Consider the following 26,649-nt stretch of genomic DNA (forward strand, 5'->3'; position numbering starts at 1 on the left):
CAAAGAGCTTTCTTGCCTCTCGAGACGCTAGAAATGATTGTTTGCAGTTCAAACTTGGACATGAGTACGGCTATATTCGTCCCAGACGCAATTTGTGAATGAATTCGAGAAGCACTAGTAAGTTCAGAGTGCACGTTCCGATCAATTATGCCAATATTATTGTTTTCGTACAGACGACGTGCATTCTGGCTCAGATCTGACGAGTCTTAGAGCGCTAATTAAGCTGAATGCAGCCGTATATATGAGCCGTACATGTAAGCTGTATAAAGTAAGCATTGGCAAGAATTATGCAAATATTTTAATAATATTCTAAAAATCTAAAAATATTCTACAATGAGAGAGGGAAAGCGCGCATAGTACGATTCGCGTCGCGCAGTACAATTATTCCAATTTGTAAACTTTCACAAAAATTTCACGTGCACAGACGCCATTCCGGAGAGAGTCCTTATTAAAAGAACTGAAGCAGATGTCTTTTTTCTCAGATCATGATACTCGCGTTTATTCTCCTCTGCCTCTTCACCACACTGGAGAAGCATTGTTCGCGCAAGTAATGAAGAGGCACGTTTATGAATGTATGTATTATGCGTGAATTAAAAAAAATGGACGTTAAACACACGTATGATGCACAAAGAACGTAATCACGATGATGTCGTGCCTCTACGTGAATAATTCCGTCATTTTGCAGCATTCGATGCGAAGCATAAACTGGAAACCTATTTCTACATCTTTGCAACTCGCTTTATTGAGATCGGCAACAGGGATTGCGATCGTGCCTAGTCAAAGATCCACGAGAGCTTATCGCAAGGATTTTTATTTCATCGAGCTTGCTTTACCGCGGCTCGATTCGTCAGCCTTTCATCACAAACGAGACGCTCGTAAGCTGATGTTTTCACGGTGCAGCGCACTTCAAAGCCGCGGAAATGTACGAGAATGAAGAGGGAGGGAAGACACGAGTTAACAGACGAATACTTATATTCGTCTGTTTTTTTTTTCTTAAAATTTCTTAAAATCGGAACGTTCAATCAGTATTTTGCGAGTTAAAGTGTCAATATTAAAGGCTCGGGACCACGAATGAGGCGGAAGTGCGTGTCACTCGAGTGTCGTCTAAGTCGTCTAAGAGATTCTCTGAAAATTACAGATTCTTCCCGCGCAATTAAAGTTTGAACGCTTCAGAAGCTCCTGAATATTCATGCACAACGTCGGAAGCTGGTTGCGAAGTTGCACTTTAATTCACCGAAATCGTATTTTCGTACCGGCGAAAAAACTTCGTCGCGCGTTTCGCTTGCTGTTGCATGTGCAGCAGAGAGGAAACAAGAAGCTGTTTCCACGCTTGTAAAGGTGGCGTAAACTCTCTCTCTCTCTCTCTAATGGAACCGCGCTGCACACTCGACCGTTTTAAAGCAAAAAGAAGTGAAAAATTGAATGTAACTCTTCTTTTTTTGGCACGACATGCAGCTAACGATGAAATGACGCCGCGTATCCAGTTCTTTTCTTTCACACAAAATAAGTGGAATTCCCTTTCGTGCGACTCCGGTAGCATAGCGCTCGTGAAGTATATTACTATACTTAAAGGGAAAATCGGGAGAATGAAGTAGCGTAATGGAAAAGTGCATTGTCTCGAATCGCTATTGTGTCCGGACATTATTGTTCTACGAAAATAGCGTGCGTCCTGAAAAATCGCTATTTTAGAGTCGACAAAACGGACTAACCTAATCCTACAAGTGCATTATTTCCGTAGCTCGCGATTCCGAGTTTGCGTACATATACACTCTCACTACGACATTTATTTATAGATTATCTTTTTCGGAATTTTTTGTTCTGTTATTTGCCAGTGTTTCAAATACCGCGTATTCCGAGAAATGCTATTTCTGCACTGTGACATTATCTGCGGCTGTATATCCTGCATTTTGTGCGTGGGAGTTTCGATTTTTCAGTCATTCATCAGAGGATATTTCGAGGGAAAAACATTCCTATGCTTTTGTGTAAGCATCATCGACGTAATATCGCAGATAATACAGCGAGTTCTGTTCAGTACTTTGTACATCATTTTCATGGTTGTTTGATACGTCGCTTATTTATGTGTTTCTCTTTGATGTATGATATCGCATTGTCTAATAAACTGCATCAAGACGATAATAGTGTTGGCAAAGCAGCCTGTCACAAACGTGTAAACAGTGACACGTCGTTAGCCAGATTTAGGAACGTCGCCCACGTATATCAGGATGATCGAACCGCAACGTGTGGGTGAGTCCGTCGAGCAGTTGATTAAATGTTCTCTCGCAATCTCGCGGGATAAGATTAAGCGCTTGGATTATTTTGGGAATGCCGAAAGTACTTTTAACTTATTGTTATTGTATTAATACGCATTCAATTTTAATTCACGCTATTATTTGCCTCTTGTCTGCTTCTGAATCGAGGTAGTCTCGCAGCCACGTTATTTCATAGTACATCTAGATGCGTTATCGATTCGATTACGGAAACACAACGATATCACGGAAACTGCATCGGGTTTTTCTGTCTGTTTCGTAATGCGATCGATCGCGGATAATGGTATTAATTCCGCCTCGATTAGAGAACCATGTGCCGCGAAGTGCATTATCGTAAAACGAAACCACTACGAATCGCTTAATCTAATTTACCTTGTAAGGCTAAATTGCAATTTTGCCGCACTTATGCGGCTCGTAAACGGCAATTTATAACTCTCTCTGTTTTTCTCTCACTATTTTTTCTCGCGCGCGTACAAACCACTTTTGAACAAATCGCAAACGGATCCATGCGTTCGAATCAGGAGTGTGCATCACCTCACCGAGATTTCGCGAGAAGGCTTGCTTAATAAGTAATAAGATTCATCTGTCAGATATTAGTCTTGCAAATGGTTTGAGAGCCGCGTTTCTTCGGCAAACAGTGATACAAATTGACACGTAATAAATCGGGAGTATCGGCCGTGTTCATCTGCCCAAGGTGCGCTTTCAATTAACCCATCGATAAAATCTCGCAACCTGTTATTCCCTTGGCAGAACGAACAGAACGGTGGTAAAGGGGATGCTCGGTGGCGGGACGTGCACGTAACAAATTAACATTCGCCGGAAAAGTGTCGGACTCGCTCGCTGAATTTATTAAGTGCAGCGTGCAATTTGCATTTGCCGCATAAAATGCTGTCCGGTGGTTTAATTGAATTCCTGAGCGATGTCCGCGGGGTGTCTCCGCGTATCGCTTCGACGAGAAACGCGTTGCGCGATCACGGATAACTGTGTTTGACTTGATAATCTCTGGAGAAATGCTTGAGCTTCATCATCTACGAATGTGAAGGGATTAAGGTAATAATTTAGGCGTGACGGCGCACGCCGGTCACTAATTAAATTATTTCCCATCAGACTGATCGAGGCGCTAATGCCGAGGCATTTAGTCTGAGACACTTTCCCGAGCACGATCTTCTTCAGTCAGATTCTGTCCATGTTAAAGAGACGTGTGATTAATCGGTGGCGTTATGTCCGAGAGTACTCCGAGATCAGAGTAATCTCGAGAGACGTTACGTGATATTATTAATGACACGAAGTGTTTTGAACGGATAAAATTTAATTAAAACCCTGTAATAAATGAAACCCCGAGTCGCCGTAATATAATACATCGAAAGAAAGTGAAATTAAATTTTTTCTCATAACGCAGGCGATAAATTCCCGTCGTATAATGTTAAAATCACAAGATAGCCTCGCGATAAACAGCTCGCAATTTTGTCGAGACTTTTACTGCTTCCATTTATTTTATCATGCTCCGCTGTTGCTGGATTTGTCATTCGATTATTATTTGGGATACATAGCGTACATACATATACGCTGTCTTTATATAAAGCGTGTGATGTATCACGGACACAGGCAAAGCTTATCGACATTTCGGAAGGGATATGATTTATGCATTATAATACGCAGACGTGTATTCTGTCGCGCGTATTCAATCGCGGCTCTCTTTCATGCGGCTTATCGCGATGTGACCGATGTGGGCGAAAGGAAGAATAGGCTTTCGTTCCATCTTGACTGCGATGTGACACCCGACTATAGCTAAAAAGTCACATCTGACCTTATCAGCCTATGTAAAAAGCGCGTAATTTAGGTAAATGACAATCGATATCTATTCCGAGGTAAGTGCGTGCTCTGACAAATGACAACGTATTATGGAAAATATGTATCGCGTATGAGCGTCAGAATGCTCGCGTTTGCAAGAGACGTTATCATGCACACAGCCAGTTTATGATTAACTTTTCTGACCTATTATACAAATTTACCTTCGTGGGAGACCTTCAGAAACATTTAAATTTTAATTCCGCCTGTCCGTCGTTATTATCTCTACGAAACGCTTGATTGTTTTAGCAGAATGAGAAACGAATGAAATAATTCACGCATGAGCGTGAATTTCTAGATTGTGTTCGTATTAGTTTTGTAATCAGTGTTACGTAAGCAGCTATAACTCAAAAATGTATTCTTGAATACATTAAAGCACTTTACGTAAGAGATTTATGTGAGCTGCTTGCAAATCATGTAAAACTTTATTTGAAAATTCCGACAATGTATTGTTGATTATAAAAATAGCAAGAATACAAATTTGCAGTACTTTTACATTATTTTATCAAGAGGCACGGTAGTGTCTCGCGCCAAGTGTACGCGCATTAATAATATATAAGGGTCTCTTCGAATTCTCTGGAAATTGCGATCGCATAATCACGAATGGAAATGTCAAAAGCGAAAGCTTCAAACATTCCACAGCATCGATTGCGATGTTCTACGAGGATGGTGTGACGGTTCCTGTGAGATTTAAGTCGAAGCGGAATGGAGTTTCCGGCAAGTTACTCACCCTCGATGCGGCAAAATCCCGACGGAGAATGGTCGCTTTGATGTCACCGACCGGGACCCACGTGATAAGTGTAGACGGCAGGAAAAATAAAAATGCGACGTGGAATCGAGCTGTCTCGGTACCGATCGTAGTCTTTCTATCTCCTTTGATCCGGTCGCACTCAATCACCAGGTAGTCTGCGATTAAAACCCAGTCCGACTTGTCCAGTTATCTCGTAAGATTTTCGCGCATCGCGCTATTCCACCATGTTTCCTCGTAGACTTTTTTCCCGTCTTCGTCGTCCTCGCGTACAGCAGGTGTACAATGAGAACGTTCCGCGCGATTGCGATGCGAGAACTAAAAATCGTGCGCACTCCCTTGATTTTTCATTACCGGATAATGCGCTCCTTGGAGCAACCTGGAATACGAGCGAGCGAGCGGGCTTTGAAAATCGCGTGAGAAAGAATTGCGAGAGTTACATTAGTGGTACGATTTTCGATGCGTTGTACAACTGCGTTATAATCGCACGGAAAACGGCGAGCGCTTGTCACAGTGATTGTAGAGGAAAAAGCAGAAACGAGTTCTCTTGATTTCGAAACTCGACAAAGCTTGCAACAAATTTTTATGATTGCACATGGATTTCTCGAACATCCTACGATTGCATAGAGGGAATATTCGAGGAGCAACAATTGTACACAATTGGAAGGTAATTTCGAGCATATACGATATGTATAAAACTGAATATTTTCACAATCTCAGTCTTCCTGAAAACGCATCAAGCTGCTCTCGAAGATGTCGTACATGCATATGCAGAAAAGTAATTGAAACTGCAGCGTGTGAGGCTGCTTTCTAGACCGCACTAATTGTTAAGATACTATCTCATTAACCTTCAACAGGGACAGTACATAAAATCTTGAATCGTACATAAGTGCGACGTGATACATCAACGATGTGTTAAACGGGGTCAAAAAGATAGGTCAGTAAATGTGACCTCGGTCTTTTTGGTGTTAAAAGGCATCGTGCTGATAAGCTCACGTTCCGACAAAGCCGAGAGATCCAGTGTTTTACCGAATTTAATCTTTGTAATGTAGGAAACTACATTAAGCTGACTCGAAATGTTCAAAGCTTTTTCAGTTGCACTTTTCAGAGCCGGACAGATCACTGTTTTAATTTTAGGAATGGAAACGGTGCGGTTACGCATATTGTCCATAGAACGTTCATGGAGAATTACATAAATTGACGTTTTGATGGCAATTTTTCAATTGACAATTAAAAGTTATATAAATTATATCGGAAATAAAAATTCCACTACCGATAATGCACTCTATATCGTGACGCACAATCTTCATTAATGTCGCACACGTAAGACATACAATTAATACGAGTAATAAATATTTAATAAAGCAAAAATGTGCTTTTGCAGAGACATGCTCAATTGTGCGATAAAACATGTACGATATACTTCGATCGTGCAGTTTGTCGCGCGTATGATCTATTCTTTCGCGCTCGCGTTTCCACATATGATTCAACGTAACTCGATATAATTTTCTGTAATAATAAAGTAAGCAAATATGAAAATACGAAAATATTACGTAAATGTCTGTTTTAGAGAGAGCGAATATTATGAAAACACATAATACTTTAAGATATATTTACACATCAAATGTATCAAGAAATTAATTTAAAACATATTTTTAAAACATTAAAGTATCAGAAAATAGACAAAAAAGCTCGCTTAAAAAGGGCAAATCGCTCTGAAATATTAGTACATTTCACAAATCACTATTTTACAACCATTATTCTCTCCTCCTCGAGAAATCCACATTTAATGCTGTTGAAGAAGCAATTCTTTAAGACATTTCTTCGTGATACAATTTATACAATATATACATTAATCACCATGAAGAACGCGATCTGTTTCCAATTTAGCGTTCAACGACAGCTCCGTGTATAGAACTAATACTCTGTGGCTAGAATACTACCCCCCTGTCGTTGGACGCTCTGAACGGGGGTGAACGCGACACTGACTGTTGTGCTACGTGATGAAAACGGTGTGAGATGTCGAGAGATGACCAGATACTAGGTCGTGGATGCAACGCGCACGCGGAATTGGGGCGGAAACCCCGTTCGCGGCGCGCGATATATTTCGCGATGGCCAACGTTTCGGTCCTCCCAATCCTCTTTTCCAGCTCGAACTCGTCAGAACTCGCGAAATATTCGTTTTTAGCGGAAAGCGCACACAACACCGTGGCCACCACACACGGATCCGAATACGAGAAGCGCGCGTAACGCCTGGTGCGGAGGAAGCGCAGCCACTGAGCGCCGGGGGGTTGCCGCGCGGTAGGCGCCCTCGACACAGCCTGCTCTGCTAACCGTAGCTGCACCGGGGGTTGCGTGGTGGTGGCGACCAGGGCCGATTCATAGTTACGCAGACCCTGCGGAAAGACAGGTGAGCCATTATCCATGAACGTCGCAAGGGAGAATATGTGAAAATAATTAGAAGTGGTTATGCTAGAAAATAATAAAGAAGAAAATATACCGGACGGATCGTTTTCTTACTCCAGAATGAAACAATTATTTTCGAAGATGTGAAGAACAAGAAGAATGAACCGTACATTGTGATTCTATACCTGCTGACCTCGTTAAAGCATTAATAATTGCCCGATAATGATCTAACCGAACGTTTATAAGTATTTAAGAATGAGAATGTTTATAAGCATTTAAGAATGAGAAATCAGTCAGATGTCTTATAAAAGAAGAACAACAGAGTATTATACAAAATACAAAATACAGAAAATTGCTTTCTCTTCGATCTTTTTTTGCTGATCCAATTGCATCAACCGAATGCAGGATTCAATTCAGAAGAAATTCAAACGAATTTATGGATATGTCATATGAATGCACAGAAGAAAAATTTAATTTACTAACGTCACGTCGATCTCATTGTCAGTCCTATTCTGGTCCATCGCGAATTAAAGATCCTGGCAAGCTGTCTGTCGCACAGACGAGAACGATGCGTGTGCCTCGTGAAACTCGGTCCTATTCATGATAATGATCTTGCGCCCAAAGTAGAAGAGAATCTCGACATATAGAGCCACCTGTCGAACTGTCGTCTTTTGCATCGTGAACTTCTCGCAGGTTCGGTCGAACATATTTATTTGAACTAATTCCCCACAGATAATAGGGGAAACTTTCTCTCTCTATCGGGGAAAGTTCCAGGGGCTTTCACGTTTGTGGGCGTTCGTCTGCGAATGAAGGGTGGTTTGAAAATGTCCAGCAAACGCGTCGCATGGAGATGCTGTTGGAGATCGCGAAACTGTGGCATAATTGAATTTCTATAGTTCAGTATACGATAGATTTATTTATAACGAATTGAGAATTACAGCGGCTTTTAGTTTTAATTGCAATATGAATTGTACTTTTGTCTCTCCCTTTCTCTCTCAATCTCTGGAAATCGCTTGAAAATGAACGGAAGCTTTTAGCAACATTGGTTAGCTGTAACAAATTTTGATCAACATTTACAGTTAATTCGTAACATCTCAGTGAGAATAAAAAGGTGCGTAACCAGATGAAGTACATATGCATCGAGCCACACGTGACAAAGATCGAATTAGCTTCGTTCGAATGCTGACGTCACAATGCACTTTTCCGTGAAAATAAAATTCCGTTCGGGATGAAGCGGGATATGTCGCCGCGTTGCAGGGAGTCCTCTCGGTGTGGTCCGGGATTAAAACTCGTTCTTGTATCAAATTGGTTCGCAGTGAAAACGCGTTGGTATAAATTTTGCGCTTTGTTGCGAGAGACGAATCTCCAGCTTAAAATCGCTTCGTCCGTTGTTACCATTTATCGGTGAGTCCAGATTCCACCTTTTCCAGGAAAAAACAGGAATATATTTTAAACTGCCCGAGGCAATGGAATAAATCTAAATTATTAAACGGCTGCAAATCTTTTTTTCCGAAAAATGTATGAGGTTGCTGATAATAATTCAAATCTAAATAAAAAACTATATTTAATAAAAAATCCTTGAAAAGATAAAGTAATAAAACAAATTATTCATCAGAGAAAGAGAGATAGAGAAAAATCAAAGGTAAAATGTTTTTTAAAAAATAATACATTTTATTGTAAATTTGTAGTGTCATTATTTCAATCGTCATTAAAATTAAAATTGAAATTGAAATCAAATTATTTCATTATATTCATTATGCGAGTACTTATCATGAATTTTATTTGTAGAACGTTTTTTCAGTACACAGCAATAATACATGTAATTAAAAGAAATAATGTTGTTGTTTAATTCATTAACATCATTAATTTAATTTCCGTGCATAATATTTAGAATCCACTGATAGCGTAGGATGCAAATAAAATCAGTCATCTTGCTTATTCTCTAATGCACGTACAAATAATACATGAGGTGGTGCAATTACGCAGAGATATATTGTCATGTACTTACTTACCTTAATTAACGTTACAGCCGAAGTGTAACTTCCTCCTTCCTCCTCGAGAAATGCGTTGCTGCATCATGAATAAACTTCGGCATTCGCGATAATTTCTGCAAAGTCAGTTCCAATATTGTCTACAGGTGCGGAACGAAGTTCCGTGCACTCGCATTCGCAAACTACTCGCTACAAAATTACATCCGCTGCACAATGGGGGGTGAGTTTGTTAGAATCCACAGAACGTCCGAAAAATAACAGGATTAACGTTATGACAATTGCATCTTTTACGTTTAATCGTATTAAAAGACGTGCGCGCATTCTGATTGTACCATGCACGTATGTACATGTTACACGAATATTTAATCGGCATTAAGCTCTCACAGAGACTGAGGATGCGATTAGCCGTAGTTGTTTCCGAAACTAGTTCATTCGTGGCGAGCCGTGTGAATATTCTACGAATGCTCGAATTCAATTTACTCGAGCGATACCACTCGTTGTCCGCGCACCGGAAATTGGGTATCCTATTATTTCCCGGATGCCTGCTCTGATATCACGTAAATCATCGTAACGTCGCTCTTAACGTCCGCGTGCACCACATATCGGGCACTGCGGAATCAATACAATATTATACCTCCACGTTTAATAAGGACAACGCCGATTCGCAGCAGCTCGGCATTCTTGACACCATAAAGTTACCAGTTGCTGACTGGGCCACGCTATAGATGTCATAAATGTTCACGTAGGGCCAACTGGATCAAGGTTGGGCAACCCGAATGTCATAAGCATGCCAGTTAAGCCGCATAGAGGGAAGGGAAGAGAAAAAGGTATCAGCACGAAGGGTTGATTTATGAATCGGTGAAACGGTTGCAAACGAAATAATGTTGGCGTTTCACGGGACGTGGGAAATTACACCGTCGTAGAAATGAAACATGTCAACAGAACCCCCGATTACAAAGGCACAGCTTGATCTGCTTTATTTAGCACGCAAACCAACCGCTTCGTCGGTTTCTTCTGATGGCATGATTTTTACACACACACACACACGCACGCACGCACGCACGCACACACGCACACACGCACATACACATGTCTCACCGGAAGAGTATTCATCTGTTTGCCCATCCCATGTAATGACATTGCTTCTCAGCACATAGAGCTTATCGAGGCTTTGCGTTCAAATTCGCGTGTCCGAGGACGTTGCGGGAATCATTACTTTGCCATCATGGATATTATATATAGTAGACGGAGATGTTGTCTATTTGTGACGAGAATGGTAGCGCATCGACGTGTATTACCAAATTACCACGCGTTCTCGGATCATGGTAGACCAGACTGCTGGTCGACGAAATATACATATAATATTGTATTTGCGTGCGAAGCCATCGCAAGGAGTGTGCGGACTCTCCGGCGCGTCGCGACACATCGCGCGAAATTAATACAACTCCATTAAGCTTAATTAATTGGAGACCGGCGATTATGAGTGGCGTTTCTGCTCTTTCCACGCTGGTGAGTGATTAATGGAGACTGTCGCTGCGCGATCGAGCGCGCGAAATTGAAGAACCGCGCGCTTAATTTATATGTTATATTTTGTACTTCCGTATCTTGCGCGTAACGTCCCTCTTATCAGAGGGACATGAAAATGCATCTGTCGCTGGTGGATCTCGAAAAACTCACGCGACTCCCTTGAGCCGTGATAACAAATGTGCAACGGTGCAGAGTCACGATAGGAAAAAGAATGACGTATGTTGATACGAAGAGCTAAACCGGGGCGAGGTTTTTTAAACTCATCGCTACTGTACATTGCTACTGTACGTCCGCTGCTTCTCCGAGCAACGCAAACGTAAAAGACAATTTTCTATGTAAGAGTGTAGGCAATCGAGCTAGACGACTATCGAGACCACCCTCTCAGCAACATCAATATACTGTATTATAGAACGAATGCTACGACATTCAAAAGAAAACGCATCCCTTGCGGGGATCGAACCCGCGACCTTTGGATTAGAAGTCCAACGCGCTATCCTCTGCGCCAAAGGGACAATCGCATAAATTGCCATGTCGGACAAAAAGTGATCGATATGTGCGTGTGTGTATGTGATATGTCATGTATTGGGTCGTCCGGAAAGTTCGTGCCGATTTTGAAGGAAAATTCAAAGGCAACATATTTTTATGTCGATAAACATTTATTGACTTATGTATGCACCGTTTTGTTTCACAACCTTTGTCCATCTTTCACGCAACTGGAAGATTCCATTCTTTCAGAACTTCTTAGGTTTCTCGGCGAAAAACTCCTCAAGGTGGTTTTTTATGTTGATCAAAGAGTTGAAGTTCTTGCCGCTAAGAGAATTTTGCAAAGACCTAAATAAGTGAAAGTCTGAAGGTGCAATGTCTGGTGAATACGGTGGGTGAGGTAGCACATCCCAGCCAAACTCCAACAATTTTTGTCGGGTAGTCAAAGAAACATGAGGTCTGGCATTGTCCTGATGGAACACGACGCCCTTCCTATTAGCTAATTCTGGACGTTTTGCCTGAATCGCTGTCTTTAATTCGTCCAGTTGCGAGCAGTACTTATCTGCATTTATCGTTTGGTTGTGTGGTAGGAGCTCATAATATAGGATTCCTTTCCAATCCCACCAGACACAGAGCATGACTTTTTTTGGATGAAGGCCGGCTTTCGGAGTGGTTAATGCTGGTTCATTTCGCTTACCCCAGGATCTTTTTCGTTTTACATTGTTGTAAATGATCCATTTTTCGTCACCCGTCACTAATTGCTTTAAAAATGGTACATTTGCGTTGCGCTTGTACAGCGAGTCGCAGATGGAAATGCGATCCATTAAATTTTTTCGGCCAAATTATGCGGAACCCATACATCATAGCGACTTACGTAACCAAGCTTCACTACATGATCGTGGACAGTGGTTTTCGATATTTTCAGTATCTCTGCTAATTCATGTGTCGTGTAGCGCGGGTTATTCTCGATCAGTGTCTTGATTTGGTCATCATCAGTAGTAGAGGGTCTGCCCGGGCGTTCTTGGTCTTTAAGGTTAAAATCACCAGCTCTAAACTTAGCGAACCACTTACGTACGGTTCTTTCAGCTAAAGCGCCTTCTCCGTAAACAGAACATATCGAATTTGTTGCTTGTGAGGCATTTTTGCCTTTCCGGTAATAGAAAAGCATCAAGTGTCTAAAATATTCTTTGTTTTCTTCCATCTTCAAAAGAGTACAAAACTGACACGAATCAATTTATCTGAAACAACTTTTTTCCTAAAGATGCGTTGAAATGTCACCTTTAAGTATATGTATATAAATCGTATGTTTTCAATAACATTGATATATTCAGACATGTTCTAACGCCATCTATTAAAAATCGGCACGAACTTTCCGGATGACCCAATATGTATTAAATTTCTCCCTTTCGAGCGCACGACTTTTGCCGGCAAAAAAATATTCGACGGTTCTCTATAAAATTTTCAGCATTTCACGGAAACGCGCACCAATCTCATCTATTTTATTGATGCGACGATATAACATTGACTTATCGCTGAACACGTTACGATGGAATAAAATTTGATAGGAACGGGAGATGCGAGCTTTCCCAGTTTACATGGCCGAGTAGGCTGCCTTAATCACTTTATTGCGGTCGATAGAGTCCATTAGATTTGCAGTCGTTTGTCGACACACCTATCTATGCACCTAAAGATGCCTTCAGGCGCCATTAGAGTGTACGAAGCAGGAAATAAATGAGGAATTAAATATGTCGTGATAAAATAATTATCCGTATGCATCATCGTACATACGCCGGCTACATCCACGGTCGTATAATATTTTATTAGCCTTAATTAATCCAAGCCCGAATTTTTCTTTTTCGAGATTGTGCTTGACGTCGTTTACGGCTTCGTAAAACTGCGTCTGCTGCTTTCTCATTGCGTGAATAAATTTAATTAATTTAATTACTATTCGAGATCAAGAAAAAGCGGTATGAAGACGCTGTTTGACTTCAAGATGCTTTTAGATTTCCACGTACTGGCTATAAATATACACAGTAATGTAACGTATATAATACATAGTAATGAAAGTAATGTAAAACATTAACGTCTACTATAATAACATTCATCACATAAAAACGTTAAACAATCAGGTTTACTCTTATTTCTCTTTTCTTAAATGTTATAAATTATATTTAATAAAGTTTCTTAACTTTCCTGTTTCTCGATTGCTGCGATCTTACCTCCTAATAAAGTAAAATAGATGTTAGTGTTAAGTGTAGATAAATTCAGCAACTCTTCGTTTCAAACACATTCAAATCGAGACTGATCGGATGGACTACGGCTTTAAATAAAGATTTACTAATTTTGCTATTTTTTCGAGAAAAAGCCGCGTTAGTAAAAGCAACTGCCTATTTACACACTGGGCAGTTTTCGATTCAGGCAAGCAAAGGAAACGTGTAATCACGTTAGGCAGCGGCAGCGTTCTCTAACAGCTGACAGCTTTACTCCAACCGCACTGAATCGCGTGGAATCGAGCAAGCAATGTATAACCGAAGGAAATAAGAGAGAGACGCTTTCAGGTCAGGTTAAAAAGCTCTCTCGGTTATTGGCCTAGGGTTATATGTGGCGGCTCTGTCCGTCTTTATTGTACCCGACGTTGCGACAAGCCATTGAGAGCGGCACCGAAGAAAATTATTGGCTTTTTGACAGCCCTGGAAATAGGGCCGACTTTCTATGCGATGGGGATTACAGAAAGCTTATGGAACGTAATAGGAGGGCAAATACTGGCTCTCTACATTATTGGAGGGCCTCTTATCTTGTAGAATAAAGATGTTATTATGAAATGATGTTATTTATGCGCACAAAATGACGTTATTTATTATTATCGCGACATAATTAGAATTATATCATAGATTTTGCCATAAAGACTATTTTGCAACTAAAATGGTAATTAATAAGTCTGAGTACCATTATGATATAGATATCATGTGTCTCGTGCAAGTTCGATGCACTTTCCGATAATTCCAGCTCTTCTAACTATAATTCCCTTAACGCCGAAACTCCCCGTAATTTATGATCGATATATGATCGACGATGATAATTCAACTACATTTTCGTTCGTGCCAAGCATATGCATCAAGTATGCCGTGCATGCAAAAACTACAATGTTAGTTCATTGCATCGTTGCGGGAGGATTTTCTATTAGAGCGCAGTTCATCCCAGCCGGCGACGGCATATTTTTTCAATACGTCTGTTAGTAGGCAAGCGAGACGTTTGAAATCTGCTCAGGATAGAGAGAGAGAGATATGACAAATAAAAGCGTGAAAAATAAGAGCGAAAAATGAAGTTGCGTTGCCGGAAGCGGCGCGTTCGCCACTTCGAAGTTGGCGAGGAGCCGCGAGGTGAACGCGCTTTCCCGGCGATCCTGCGGGATCGTTTATTTCGCGCGAGTCGGCGATGCATCATGTCGGGGCAGGACGAGTCACGTCGGACGAGGCGGCCTTAATCTTACACGTTCCTTCTTCACGTTAATTTAGATATTTCTCATCGTCATCGTCCGCGCGCCGCTTATCCTCGTCGCGCTTCCTCGTTTCTCCGAGTCGCCTCTTCTATTTCTTGCTCCCTAGCGCGGAACCGGGAGGAGAGCGCAAATGATCCCCCTCGGGGGCATTTACGTATCGTCCATACTTTAATCACGAGTCCCCTTGGCCGGCTAGCCGGCGTAACGACTCACTTTAGTCATATTTAATATTTTCGCTGGCAGCCTCGCGCGCGCGTGGACGCGCATGAAAACGCCGTCTCGGCGAGAGTGCGTCTTCGAAACGTCCCAATCAGGCTCTCGATATTGCCTCCGCAATCGTACATCCGCAATGCGTAATGGACCCGATGTTTAAGTCCGTGACGGAACAGCTAAACGCGCGAGCACGTGTTTCCTCGCATTAAAATTCCTCGTCGCTTCCCTTATCGCTCGTCGCGGCGTTATTCTTGGCGCGTATCGATAATATATTAATTTCCCGCGCGCATCGCGCTATCATTTGTCACTTGCCGCTTGAAACTCTTTGCGGACGAGTACGCGAGATTTATGTGACGTTTTAATGACCCTGTTTCTTCTTAATCAATTCTTTTTTTCAAGAATCATATTCTCGGACTCGCGTGGTCTTGGACTTGCTCGTGCGCGTAAGGACAGCGAATCCTCGAGAGGCGTAACTGGACAATAAGGTCTCTCGCGTATTATGGTGATTAGTGTCACTATCCTCGTATCAAGTCGCTTTACGACTCTATTAAAGCGACCGGTTTCTGCGGAGTAATCGCGCCGCCGCCATCGGGATTGTATTTTAATAATACTGTCGCACATACTTCTCGGCTGATACTGTTATATTTCTAATACGAAGCATGGCGCGTCCTACACCGTACGCAATTTTCGCGGGATCAGTCCGATCCTCATTTACGATTACGTCGGCGGTCTCTACCCGGTCAAGTCGGGATTCAGGAACAGGTTTGCGCAAAAGTGTGAAAGCGACGGTCGACAAACATCATTAAACGAAATCCATACAAAGGAGACCGTTTTACGTTTATGTCTCGGCACTCTCGTATGTTCCTTTCGGCGTGCTTCGGACGGAGTAAGTAAAGATAAGAGAATGCTCATTCCTGTATACTCATCGTGCTCTTTTTTCGCAGGATGCAATTTCTTCAGTCCGACATGTCCGAAGTGTAGAATCAGTTTTCGACATGAATCTTTTCTTTATAAAATTATCAATTTTCTTGTAAATGTATAATTTCACATTTACTACTACATGAAAAATTTCGAGACAAGAATTTAAGAAATCTGAGAATTTAAGTTCTCAGATTTTCATTTAATTTTAAAAGTAATATTCATAAAACGTTGGTTTTATAAAATTTTTATTTTTGTTAAGTATAGCTTTAGCTAAGTATACAGAAAGAAAGTAATTTTATGAAAATATCAAGCGAGTTCTATGAATATTTTAAAGCTATTTGCGTATATATTGACACCTTAACGTTATAATTCCATCACGCCATGTACATCCAATGAGCAATTAATCGTCCCGGCTGTGTTCTCCATTTATCCCCCCGATTACGCACGAATCAATCGTGAATATTCAATCGCGTTCGGGATTACATTGCACTATGAAATCATATGACTTTCTAGTAATACGCTTCGCGTAGCAGGATCACGGCGCAATTCGCCGCAATTACGGAATCAAGCCGAATGCGCCGCTCCTCCGTGACGATCTCGCTCTCCTCACGCGCTAATCGCGCACGCACGCACTCACGCACTTACGCATGCACGCCCCCGACATCCGACCACTCTCAGGGCCGTAGGAACTTACCTGGCGAGTTCCCGTGGGGTTCCCCGTTCGGAGGGACGGGTTTAAAGGGGCCACGGCAACGAGCGGAGCCTCGGCTCGTGTGTGCCCCGACGCGGAAAGCCGGTTAGTCGGTCTCAATCCGCCGCGGCGTTCGCGTGAAGTCGGTTGCGCTCGAAACCGGCGTGGCTCCGCTAAGATTCGCGCGCGGTTCAAACGTCGATCGATCCGGCCCGCGAAAACCGAAGAGGAAAAGAGAATTCGACACTTCCGGTGCGCGCGCGCGTCAGCTCCGTCTCGCGGCGGCGCCGAGTCGCCGAGAAGATTCTTTTGTTTTCGGTACGATCTCCGGGTGTTGCGGTGGTTTGGTGCACGTGGTCGCGGATTCATACGTGAGTTCAGCGATTGGGTAGCCTACGCGCACGAAGGGGTACGTCTTCTCCTGTTTTAATTATTTCTTTCACGGCGCACGCGTCCTCGCGCCCAGGACCAGTCGCCGTCCGGCCGACTCCTGGAGGACGCGCAGCCTCGGGCGTCGATCGATCGAATCGATGGATTCAGCGTCGCTGCAGGACGGCGACAGCCGGAAACGTATTGTGTACACTTTGTGCAGATTAATTGGCTCCTTCCTCGAGAGATCGTTTTGCAAAAATTGAAAGTGTAACACGTGCTCGAAGATGTTCTCTAAAATCTTCTCCTGGAAATTTCTTCAAGCTTTGTTAGTCTTTCTGAAATGTTTCAAGGGTTGCTATTGTTTCGTAAATATTTCAAGGATTATTACTGAAACTGTGAGGTCAAAACGCTCGTGGACCCTCGTAAATCGTCTCTACTTTGTAAAATTCCATACGTGTGCGGAACGTAATGCTAGGATGGAGGTATTCGCTATGCGAGAGATACTGCACCTATTAGTAACGTCTACGTATAGTTTAACGGTCAGCAATAATTATATCGTTCGCACATAAAGCAGAACAGTTCGTTGAGCAAGGATTGCGTTGTTAGATCAATAAGCGGGCCCCCAGCGCTGTCGGTCCAGAATATATTATTACTCTTTCACAGTTCAGCGAGTCAGGCACTCTATTCTGGTGTATCGAATCGAATGATACCTTCTCGTCGTGACGAATTGTCACGTTGTATTGACTTAATTCTAAATTCTATGTTACTTGTCTTCGCACATATAGGAAGCAATTTTCTATCAGATTTTATAAAAGAAAATTAAAGCAATAGGAAAAATAATTTTGTCAAGCAACTTGGCAACTCTCTGTCGAAAATAAAATTTATATTCCCAATTTCAACGAAGTTATTTTTAACGGTTGACATTTTTAATTTGGATTGATACATTTTATATTATTCTATAGGCTTTTTATGTTAGTTAAATTAAGAAACATGTGGATTATTCAACGTTTTTGTCAACAACGTTATTACGAAATTCTGCTATTGACGTTTCGATGATATATGCTACGTATGGATATTTCAGTAAATTACAGTCCCATGCTCAAACCGGTGATTGCTGTCGAAGAACAAGCGGCTGGTAATTGTGGGACGCATATGTCAAAGTCAGAGGAACAGAGCGTGCCAATGCAATCCCGTATCTTGCTAGAAAACTCGATGATTTGTAAATCATGTCGTCACGTTCCAGATCGATCCTCGCGTGCAACGCGATTTGTTCTTTTGCAAAAAGAGATATCAAATTTTTCCCGTCTTCCTGCGGTCTGCGTTACACGTGCAACCTACCAATTTATCAACTTTATTAAGTTGGTGCCAATTTATCAATTATTTTAAATGCCGTATAATAGATTTGTTAGTGATATTGAAATGTACGCAATTACGACGCAATAACGTGTATAACAAATATAGTATCGATATTTTTAAAGAGCTAATAAATTTAAATGTTCATTAACAATATTGCGATATATATTATATATTATTTTACTTTTCCATTTACCAATTATTAATAAAAGCGCTAATTACATAGCAATCAATTATCAATTTTATTTCACGTACTTATTCGTTCTCGATATGCATCCGTACGTGAAAGTAATTACTTTAGGATATATATATATATATTCACGAACAAGGTGCAGCTAGTTACTGCAAGTATATTTGTTCAATGAAGCAAAGTCCTAAATAAGCGCGGTGTTCCTTTACGGGTTGAAACTACCTATCTAAACATTATCTAACGATAGTTTTCATTTTCGTTACCGTCAACAATGGAGCTATTAGGGGCAGATCCGCAACGATGAGAGAAGCGCATCGCAACCCATTTCTTCCATTTACCGCTAAATTTGGATTGACCTAATTCACCGTGCGAATACTCTCAAAGCGTACTTGAGTTCTTCGACAAAAGAAAAGATTGAGGGAAGGTTGGAGAAAAAGGAGGAGAGGAGAGAGAAGAGGCAACAACTGACGTAAAGGCTACCTACCGTTAATCTGACGTTAATGCAGCTCGCTGTGCGAGCATTACTTTCGTGAGATGCAAATGCAACTTGCGTGATAGTGGCCGGGAAGTTTTTTCTTGTCGAACCGAGTGCTCTTTTTTTGCCGCAACGTGTTTCCGCGATGTCGAAGCGGACAGGGCGTTAATTAATTAACACATCGCAGCGCAGGCACCTTCGTGTCATGAGAGATAACTAGGGGAGTACTTGCGTACGCACACAAAAACGCATAATGTAATACGGTATTTCTTGACGAGCAAAAAATGACGGATGCGATGCGATGTCTGATGCGTCAACTTCTCTCATTAAAATTATGCATGCATAATTGTAATAACAAAATGCGAAATCGTTTTTATTATCTGTATACACGTATGTACATCGAAATGTTGCTTTAAAGTAATTATCATGGTAATTGAAAATTAATTGTTTTGTCATCACAATTCCGATTATATCGTAATTATAAAATAATAAAAATTCCGGAAGCAACGTACAAGCGTACACATGAGCGACTCATGAAACAACATTTATATAATAAAACGTTTATAAAATAATTTCTCGCTAAACGAGTAGTAAAATAAAACAAAAAAAACAACAATCTACCGAATAATTAATATCCAAATCACTTCGCACGATATCTTCGCTCTTAGTTATACCATTCAGCAACTTAATGCTCGATGATACTGCCAGGTTTCCTTCTCTACGAGACTATAATGAACTAGCATAACCGTTGCAGGCGAGGTGGGAAGATCGCAGCTTTGAGCACGTTAAAAGCGCCGGTCCTGCCTGACCAACGGCTCGCGCCAGGTAGTTTCACGGTTTCCGTCCGTGGCATGCGCACGTTTCCTCTTCCGTGCGAATCGAGTGATCGCAGACGTCCCAAACCCATCGACGACGTCAAGAATCGATCATGGAAGAAGAACCCCCGAGCAACGAGGAGGCTTTGTACGTAGCGTGGTTCGGCCGCGCTGGGCGCAATCGTGAGTCCCAGGATGCGGTGGCGGAGCTGGCGGCGGAATTGCGGCGGGCCTACATGGTGAAGGGCCTGCAGGGCCAGTTGGAGGAGCGGCAGGTCCAAAGGTACGCTGAGCACGTGCGCGAGCGCGCAGGCGCCGAGTCGGCGCGACGCCAGGAGCGGGAAGAGGCGTTGGAAGAGGATCGGCGATGCCGCGCGGAGATCCTGCGGAAATGCGAGGAGTACCGGCAGCAGCTGGATGTGCAGTTGACACGCAAGGAAGAGGAAAGGCGGGTCCACATGGAAGAGGCTCGAGAGTATAGAAGGTTCTTGGAGGAAGCTGACCGGACGCTGGAGGAGGAAGAGCGCTCGAGGGCGCTGGAGAAGAAGTGCGAGCTTGTGAAAAGCACGAAGCGCGAGCGGCTGATCTTCGAGGAGATGCGGGAGATCCGTCGGCAATTGGAACGTGAAACCGACGAGAAGGAACGGCAGCGGGATCTGGAGTACCTGAGGGAGACAGAGGAGAGATCGAAGGAGATGAACAGGCTACGACGGGAGCAGGCGGAGAGGCGCGAGCATGTTCTCCTGGAAACGACGAGGATGATGCTGGACGCTGAGATCCGCAAGCGGGAGCGAGAGGAGCGACTGATCGATCTCGTGGCGGAGGAGATCAGATGCGAACTCGCGATCCGGGAGATCGAGGAAGCGATGCGCAGGAAGAAGATGCAGCAGGAGCTCGCGACCACACTGCGGGAACAGATAGTTTTCACGGAGCAGTGCAAGCAGCGTTACGTGGAGGAGGATCGTGCCTGGGCCGAGGAAGTCATGAAGAAGATTATGGAGGACGAGAAGGTGACGAGATTCACCGCGGAGGCGAGGAGGAGACTGAGGCTGCAGCACCGGGAGGACCTGGAGAACCTGATCGCGCATCGCCGCAGGATTCGCGAGGAGGAGATCGCTAAGATCGAGGAGATCGCCGAGAAGGAACGGAGGTTGAAGATAGCCGAGGCGGAACGCGCGAGGGAGGAAAGAAAACGCCTGTTGACGAAACACGCCAATGTCGCGAACTTCGTGAACAGAGCGACTCTCACACCTGACGAGCAAGAGATCCTAGCCGAGTTGTCGAAGGACACTGAAGACGCTGAGAATGTTGGTGATATCGAAGTGCCAGCGGAGGTGAAAGATTGAACGGGGCGACCAAGTTGCGAAATACATAAGACAAATATCTGCCTCGAAGAGAAAATATATAGACGAATAAAATGCGCATTGTTATTGTAGAAAATTTTACCGTTAAGAATGTTAAGAATGTTACTTTTCAGTAAGGACTGTTTGAAGAAATTAAAAGAAGACGTTTGATTGCTCGTACATGTAATACTATTGGCGTTTAATAAAAGAGTTCTAATTACGGAGAGATGGAATGCTTATTTAAGTACCGTTAGAACTTGCGATGTCAAGAACCGTTAAATTGCTCGATTTCATCGTGAGACATGAACGAGGCTTACGGAGACAGTTTTACATCTTAAAAGAGCCAGAGGGAAACAAGCGGAATCTTGAAACGAGGTCAACTGGAAAAATTGATGATAAAAACTTCCTGCAAGAGCGAAATCAAGAATAAGATGTAACAACGAACTTAACGATCCCTCAAAGCTCTTTCAAAGAACACAAGCTCCTTTGAAATAATTCTTGCAAAAATTAATTTAGCAAAGTTTTGTGACAGCAGGTATTCAATTACTTATTTTAATGCATGATATTAATATACTCAAGTTATAATGATCATTACTAAATCATCTTTCAATTTTCGAATTTCTCAAATTGTATAACTAAATTTTAGAAATTGAAAAGAAATTTGATTCAGGGAATATAAAGAAACTTTTTTTCATATTTATATCACATTTGGCCTAACTTTCCAGAAATAGGAATTTTTAACAGAAAATATACCAAAAAATCGTATTTCAGCAGATGGTATTTCAGCGGTCAGCTGAAAGGAACGGAAATGATTTCGTCGAACAGGATGAAACTTTCTGTAAGAGGGTCATGAGGGAAACCGCGAGGTATCGAAGAAACCGGAAATTGTGGCGGAAGTTAAAAACCCGGCGCAGTTTCAATGTCGAACATTTTACCTTCGTTTCTCTCGGAACGAAAAGCAACGAGAGCAAAGATCATAAAATTTACAACATGAACTATGCCAAACACAGCATGTAATGTACGCGTATAAGGAGCACACACGAGTCATTAGAATTAATTAAAAAATCAATATCTCAATATGTTCTAGCTGAAATATAGTTTATTTATGCATTACGCACGTGATTCTGTTTGTGCATAGTTGGTGCAAAGTGCTGGCGCGCATCTTTTGATGTCGCATCGCAAATTATCATCTCGATATTATAATTTCCATCACATTTGATCCTTTTACGCTATAGCAAACGAGTTGCCTCGTGGTGCATCGATGCCGCGTCGCAAGTTACGAGCGTGGTACGGTTCGCTCTTAGCGAGCGAGTCCTTCCACATGCACGTGCTAATATATTCTAATGTATTGAAATTACAGTGACTATCGGCCCATGCCTGATTTTTACTGTTATCGGAGCCTTCGATTATTGTCAGCGCGTAGTATACAATGTTGCGAGTGGACGCGCGACTCACGCCCGTGTGGCAACATGACTGACATACAAATTACGTGTAATATTCTCTTAATGCTCCACGTCCTGCTAGATGTTAATCAAGGCGTTGGATAAGGATATAATGGCCAATTATAGTGTCCTGCCGATCTACAAAAGTTAACCATCGGGGCAACACTGCGAATGTAATTATTATATACGCGGGGAAAATTGGATACTCGTAATTACAGCGAGATAATTAGATTCATGCGTTCGCAGATGAATTTTGTTGCCTCCTCCCAACATCGTCCAATATCGTTTGATGATCCATACTCATTTTAATACAACTGGACCGATACGATAAATTTCTCGTTATGAATACATGTTATTAAAACTATGCATTTATATTATTTTATTTACGTTACTTCATTTATGTCATACGGACACGCGTGATGCTTCGCGATTTTTCCGTGATGCATTTATTGAAATTGACGCGTTTACGCGGAAGCACCTGTTGTGAGGTAAGAAACTCGTGAACATTTTAAACCTTCAGATACACCCTCGCGATTTTCAATTTAGAAAATTATTGGCAACAGTGCTTCTCTTCCAGACGCTAGGATGCGAGTGACAAGCTTCGGAAATATACGCGAAGTGTGTGAACTAGACAGATTTTTTTGTGGACATTTAATGCAAGACGGCGATGGAGATATACTCCCTGCACCTGTCGCCAGGTGTTGCCTGTCTGTTAGAACGTCTAAAGATTTCCCACGAGAGGCGTTGCTGGGGTAATTTTCAAGAAACTCACGCACCAGCTACCAGATGCATCGTTCGACGAAATAGAGCCTTCAAGCAGAACTTAGAATACGAAAATATTATACTTGCTACGACTCGAATATGAAATATAATATTTAATGAGAATTTTTTCTACTCGCTTCATTTACAGTTTCTTTCTATTTTAACGATTTACTTGAGATAATTTTTGGCATTTATTTTTATTTGTATCTTGTTTTAATATTTGGTTTATATGGAGTAGTAGCTTATTTTTAAAGATAAATTTTATTTAATTATATTTATGTTACTGTCAAGTTGCATGTTAAAACGAGATTTTATCGTAGCACATAAACCTGGATTTTCATGAAGGATCAATGAAAATATTGTTGCTAAACATATCCCCTCGCATTACGCAACGCGAAAGTACATCATTCCATAAAACCGAGATGGAAAATGTCGCTCATAAGGTTAAGGATGCTTGGATGCTGCAGAGATTCACGTAACCAGCACAAATATGTCAGCTACAGCATTCGTATTAATTAAAGCCGCGTCAGGATCGGATCTCGGCACCGCGAGTCGTAATTAAACGCGATCGTTAGGAAGATTTAATATCGCTACTCGAACCATTCAGACAATGATATTCCAAAATCTATTTATTTTATATCGACATCTCATGTCAATGATAAAAAAAAGGCTTTCCACATTTATTCACAATGAAATGTCCAGTCTCGCAATAATGCATACAAGCGAAGTCTCAAGCACTCTCACTCTCTTCTACGTTTAAAAATTGTTTCGTTCCTTTGTCCGAGCTCGTTAAGGTAGAATTTTTCGATCGACAACATCTCCTTCTCGTGAAGTGCCATTTTTATCGCGGAGGGGAGCAAAATAGAAGCATCGTCGCGCACGCCGCGAATCATTAATATCGCAGACAAGATATAAGCTCGCCTGCGATCGCCGGGAACTAATTGTATCGAGTGTATCTGTTGATCGAGATCGGCTCGCCATGTGCGATTAAGCGCACTCGCAAGTGCACGAAACGAAAATCCGCACATCGCTACGGCTTGTTAAATAATTATCACGTTGGAAAATTAAATTTGTGAATTCGCTGGCTGGTCGTTTTAACGAGCGATAATTCGACAATAAATTCATCGACGATAAATCGCGAGCCGGGGCCTCGCGCGCTCGTCAGTCGGCGCGACTTCCAGTTTCGCCTTCGCAAATTGCCCCCTAATAACAACCCTTCGTTCTTTCGTCGTTGTAAAATTGTCCGCTACGTTGTAAATTATTCGTGCGGGACGTCACGAGGGCTGCTTTTAGCAGCGACGCCGCGATGCTAATCGAAACTCTCGTTAGGCTGCTGCTTAAATCTTCATGGGGCGGGGTGTACTATTTTTCACTCGCTCCGTCTACGTGAAGGTTTGCTGAAGGTTGCGAAGTTTCCTATTCCTTGCGCATTTTCACGTTCGCGCCGATAAATGCGACTGAGAATCACGTCGAACCTAAATCTACCAGACGATCGATCCTGATTATAAATGAATGTGTCACGTTTCTGCGTGATTATGAGCATGTGCCAACATCAAAAGCCAACGAAAGAAAATTAATTATCTAAGCCGAGAATGTTAAGTACTTATGAGAAATTTAGCATGAGCTGAAGCATGAGAAGTCTATTACGAAAATTAATTTCAGTCTCGAGGGGAGACTCGTTTGATGATTAAATTGTCCACCGAGATCAATAGTTCAATATTGTGCCTCTTAACGTCTTTGTTAACTCTACAAACACACTCGAAACTTGTGCAGATGTAAAGTTGCAACTAAGTCGCAACGGCACAACTAAGAAAGTTCTAATGAGCGCGAATGTGTCATGGACAATCGGTCTCGTAACGGATGCGAAGATGATTGGATGATATAACGAGTACTGCTAGGCGGATTTATTCTTTACATGAGGCACGACATATTTTTTCATGTCCTGATGGAACGATCGAGTTTTTTCAGGCTTCACTCGTTACGAGAACAGTCTTTTTCCACGCGGAATGGATCGATCGATTTCATGGATCATTAGCTCCGTCGTGAAACTGTAAAAATCAAAGGAACACACAAAGCAATTTCGTTTTATATCGTCATCTACTGAGTGTTGATATTATTATATTACATAGATGTAGTTTCATGGCAGACGCTTCAAGTAAAACTAATTAATTGCGAGAAATTCAAACGTAACACTTTCGCACAATTTTTGTATTGTTCTTCAAATTCGCGACTATTTCAACATAATTGCAATATAATTACTGATCGATTAAATAATTAAGCGGATACGCAAAGAAGATGTACCACTCTTAAACGATGTAGCGACGTGACTTTCAGTCGCGTTGTGCAACCGAAGAGTCACACGGGACATTATTATCATGCGCACATACATTATTATTAATTAATGCAATTTATTCACTCAGTGCGGCGGCCTTCGACCCATAATAACATGTACGAGGACGTCAAATACGACGTGGTCGATAGAAGGGTACGTTTATCGTCGTCGTTAAGGGACGCGGACATTCATTTCACGCTGTTTTGCCTATTAAAACGGTTCTTGCCATCGAGGCACATCAGCCCCCTGCATATCGAGGGAGTGTACTGTCGCGCGGGGAGGACAGGCATGCGCACACGGGGTGAGAAAGGTCATAAAATAAACGTCAAGTCTAAACACCGCTGTAAAATGTCGCGTGAACACGGCACCTGCGTGTGTCCGCCTCACGAGTACATACACGCGCGAGAGCGAGCGAGCGTGTGCCATCCGCTCGTATAAGCTTTGATCATCAGGCACATCGCGATTCGCGAGGCTTTACGATAATCGCGTGTTTATTTACCTGCGAGTTTACCTGCGAGAGTAATAATCGAAGGGATGCGCGATGACCTGGTGAACTTTAAACGAAAGTTCGGTGGAGCGAGAAGGAAAGGAGGAGAGAAAAGCACCGCCGCTCGTAAGCGGAGCTCTGTCCGCGGGCAGATATTCACGGCGACCATTTACGTGTTCGTCAGGATGTAATTGCGGATTCGCGTCCCGGGAATTTATAATGCAAGGGATTCTCGGGGTGACAGTGGCGCCGTGTAGGATTTCCGCTGCAGGAAATGACCTTTACTTGAATTGAGAAATTATGCTGAGACGACGCGCCGAGATGCTAAACCGAGATGTTAAAGTTAAATTTAATACGTGATGTTTTGATATCTTATTGCTCAATCGTACGTCTGTGACACTGCTGTCTGCTTACAGGGTGTTTCATCCTTCCATATATAAAGTGACAGTTTGTAGGAATCGCATGATATCTGTAATGAGAGTAA

General features: G+C 42.2%; 3 protein-coding genes and 1 non-coding gene across 15 annotated transcripts in view; 2 read left to right on the top strand and 2 right to left on the bottom strand.

The window, feature by feature from the left end:
- Positions 1-7,226, bottom strand: part of LOC105278287 — a 66,865-nt gene extending 59,639 nt beyond the window's left edge. For 2 of the 12 annotated variants that reach the window (XM_011337275.3, XM_011337277.3), the window contains exon 1: positions 4,846-7,205. The gene's annotated coding sequence lies outside the window, so the exon portion shown is untranslated. Of the gene's footprint in view, positions 1-4,845 lie in introns of all 12 variants that reach the window. The other 10 variants (XM_026973370.1, XM_026973372.1, XM_026973371.1 and 7 more) reach the window with 10 other exon arrangements.
- A 4,000-nt stretch (positions 7,227-11,226) lies between these two features.
- On the bottom strand, positions 11,227-11,299 carry Trnar-ucu. Its single transcript has one exon. It is a non-coding gene; the product is annotated as a tRNA-Arg (tRNA).
- A 5,289-nt stretch (positions 11,300-16,588) lies between these two features.
- Positions 16,589-26,649, top strand: part of LOC105278286 — a 59,713-nt gene continuing 49,652 nt past the window's right edge. The window contains exon 1 of the mRNA XM_011337272.3: positions 16,589-17,003. The gene's annotated coding sequence lies outside the window, so the exon portion shown is untranslated. The remainder of the gene's footprint in view (positions 17,004-26,649) is intronic.
- Positions 19,913-21,145, top strand: LOC105278285 (caldesmon). Its single transcript, XM_020031256.1, has one exon. It carries the CDS (start codon positions 19,913-19,915, stop codon positions 21,143-21,145), a length of 1,233 nt encoding a protein of 410 aa, XP_019886815.1.

The sequence above is a fragment of the Ooceraea biroi genome, chromosome 10 (assembly GCF_003672135.1).
Source record: "Ooceraea biroi isolate clonal line C1 chromosome 10, Obir_v5.4, whole genome shotgun sequence".
Taxonomy (NCBI): domain Eukaryota; kingdom Metazoa; phylum Arthropoda; class Insecta; order Hymenoptera; family Formicidae; genus Ooceraea; species Ooceraea biroi.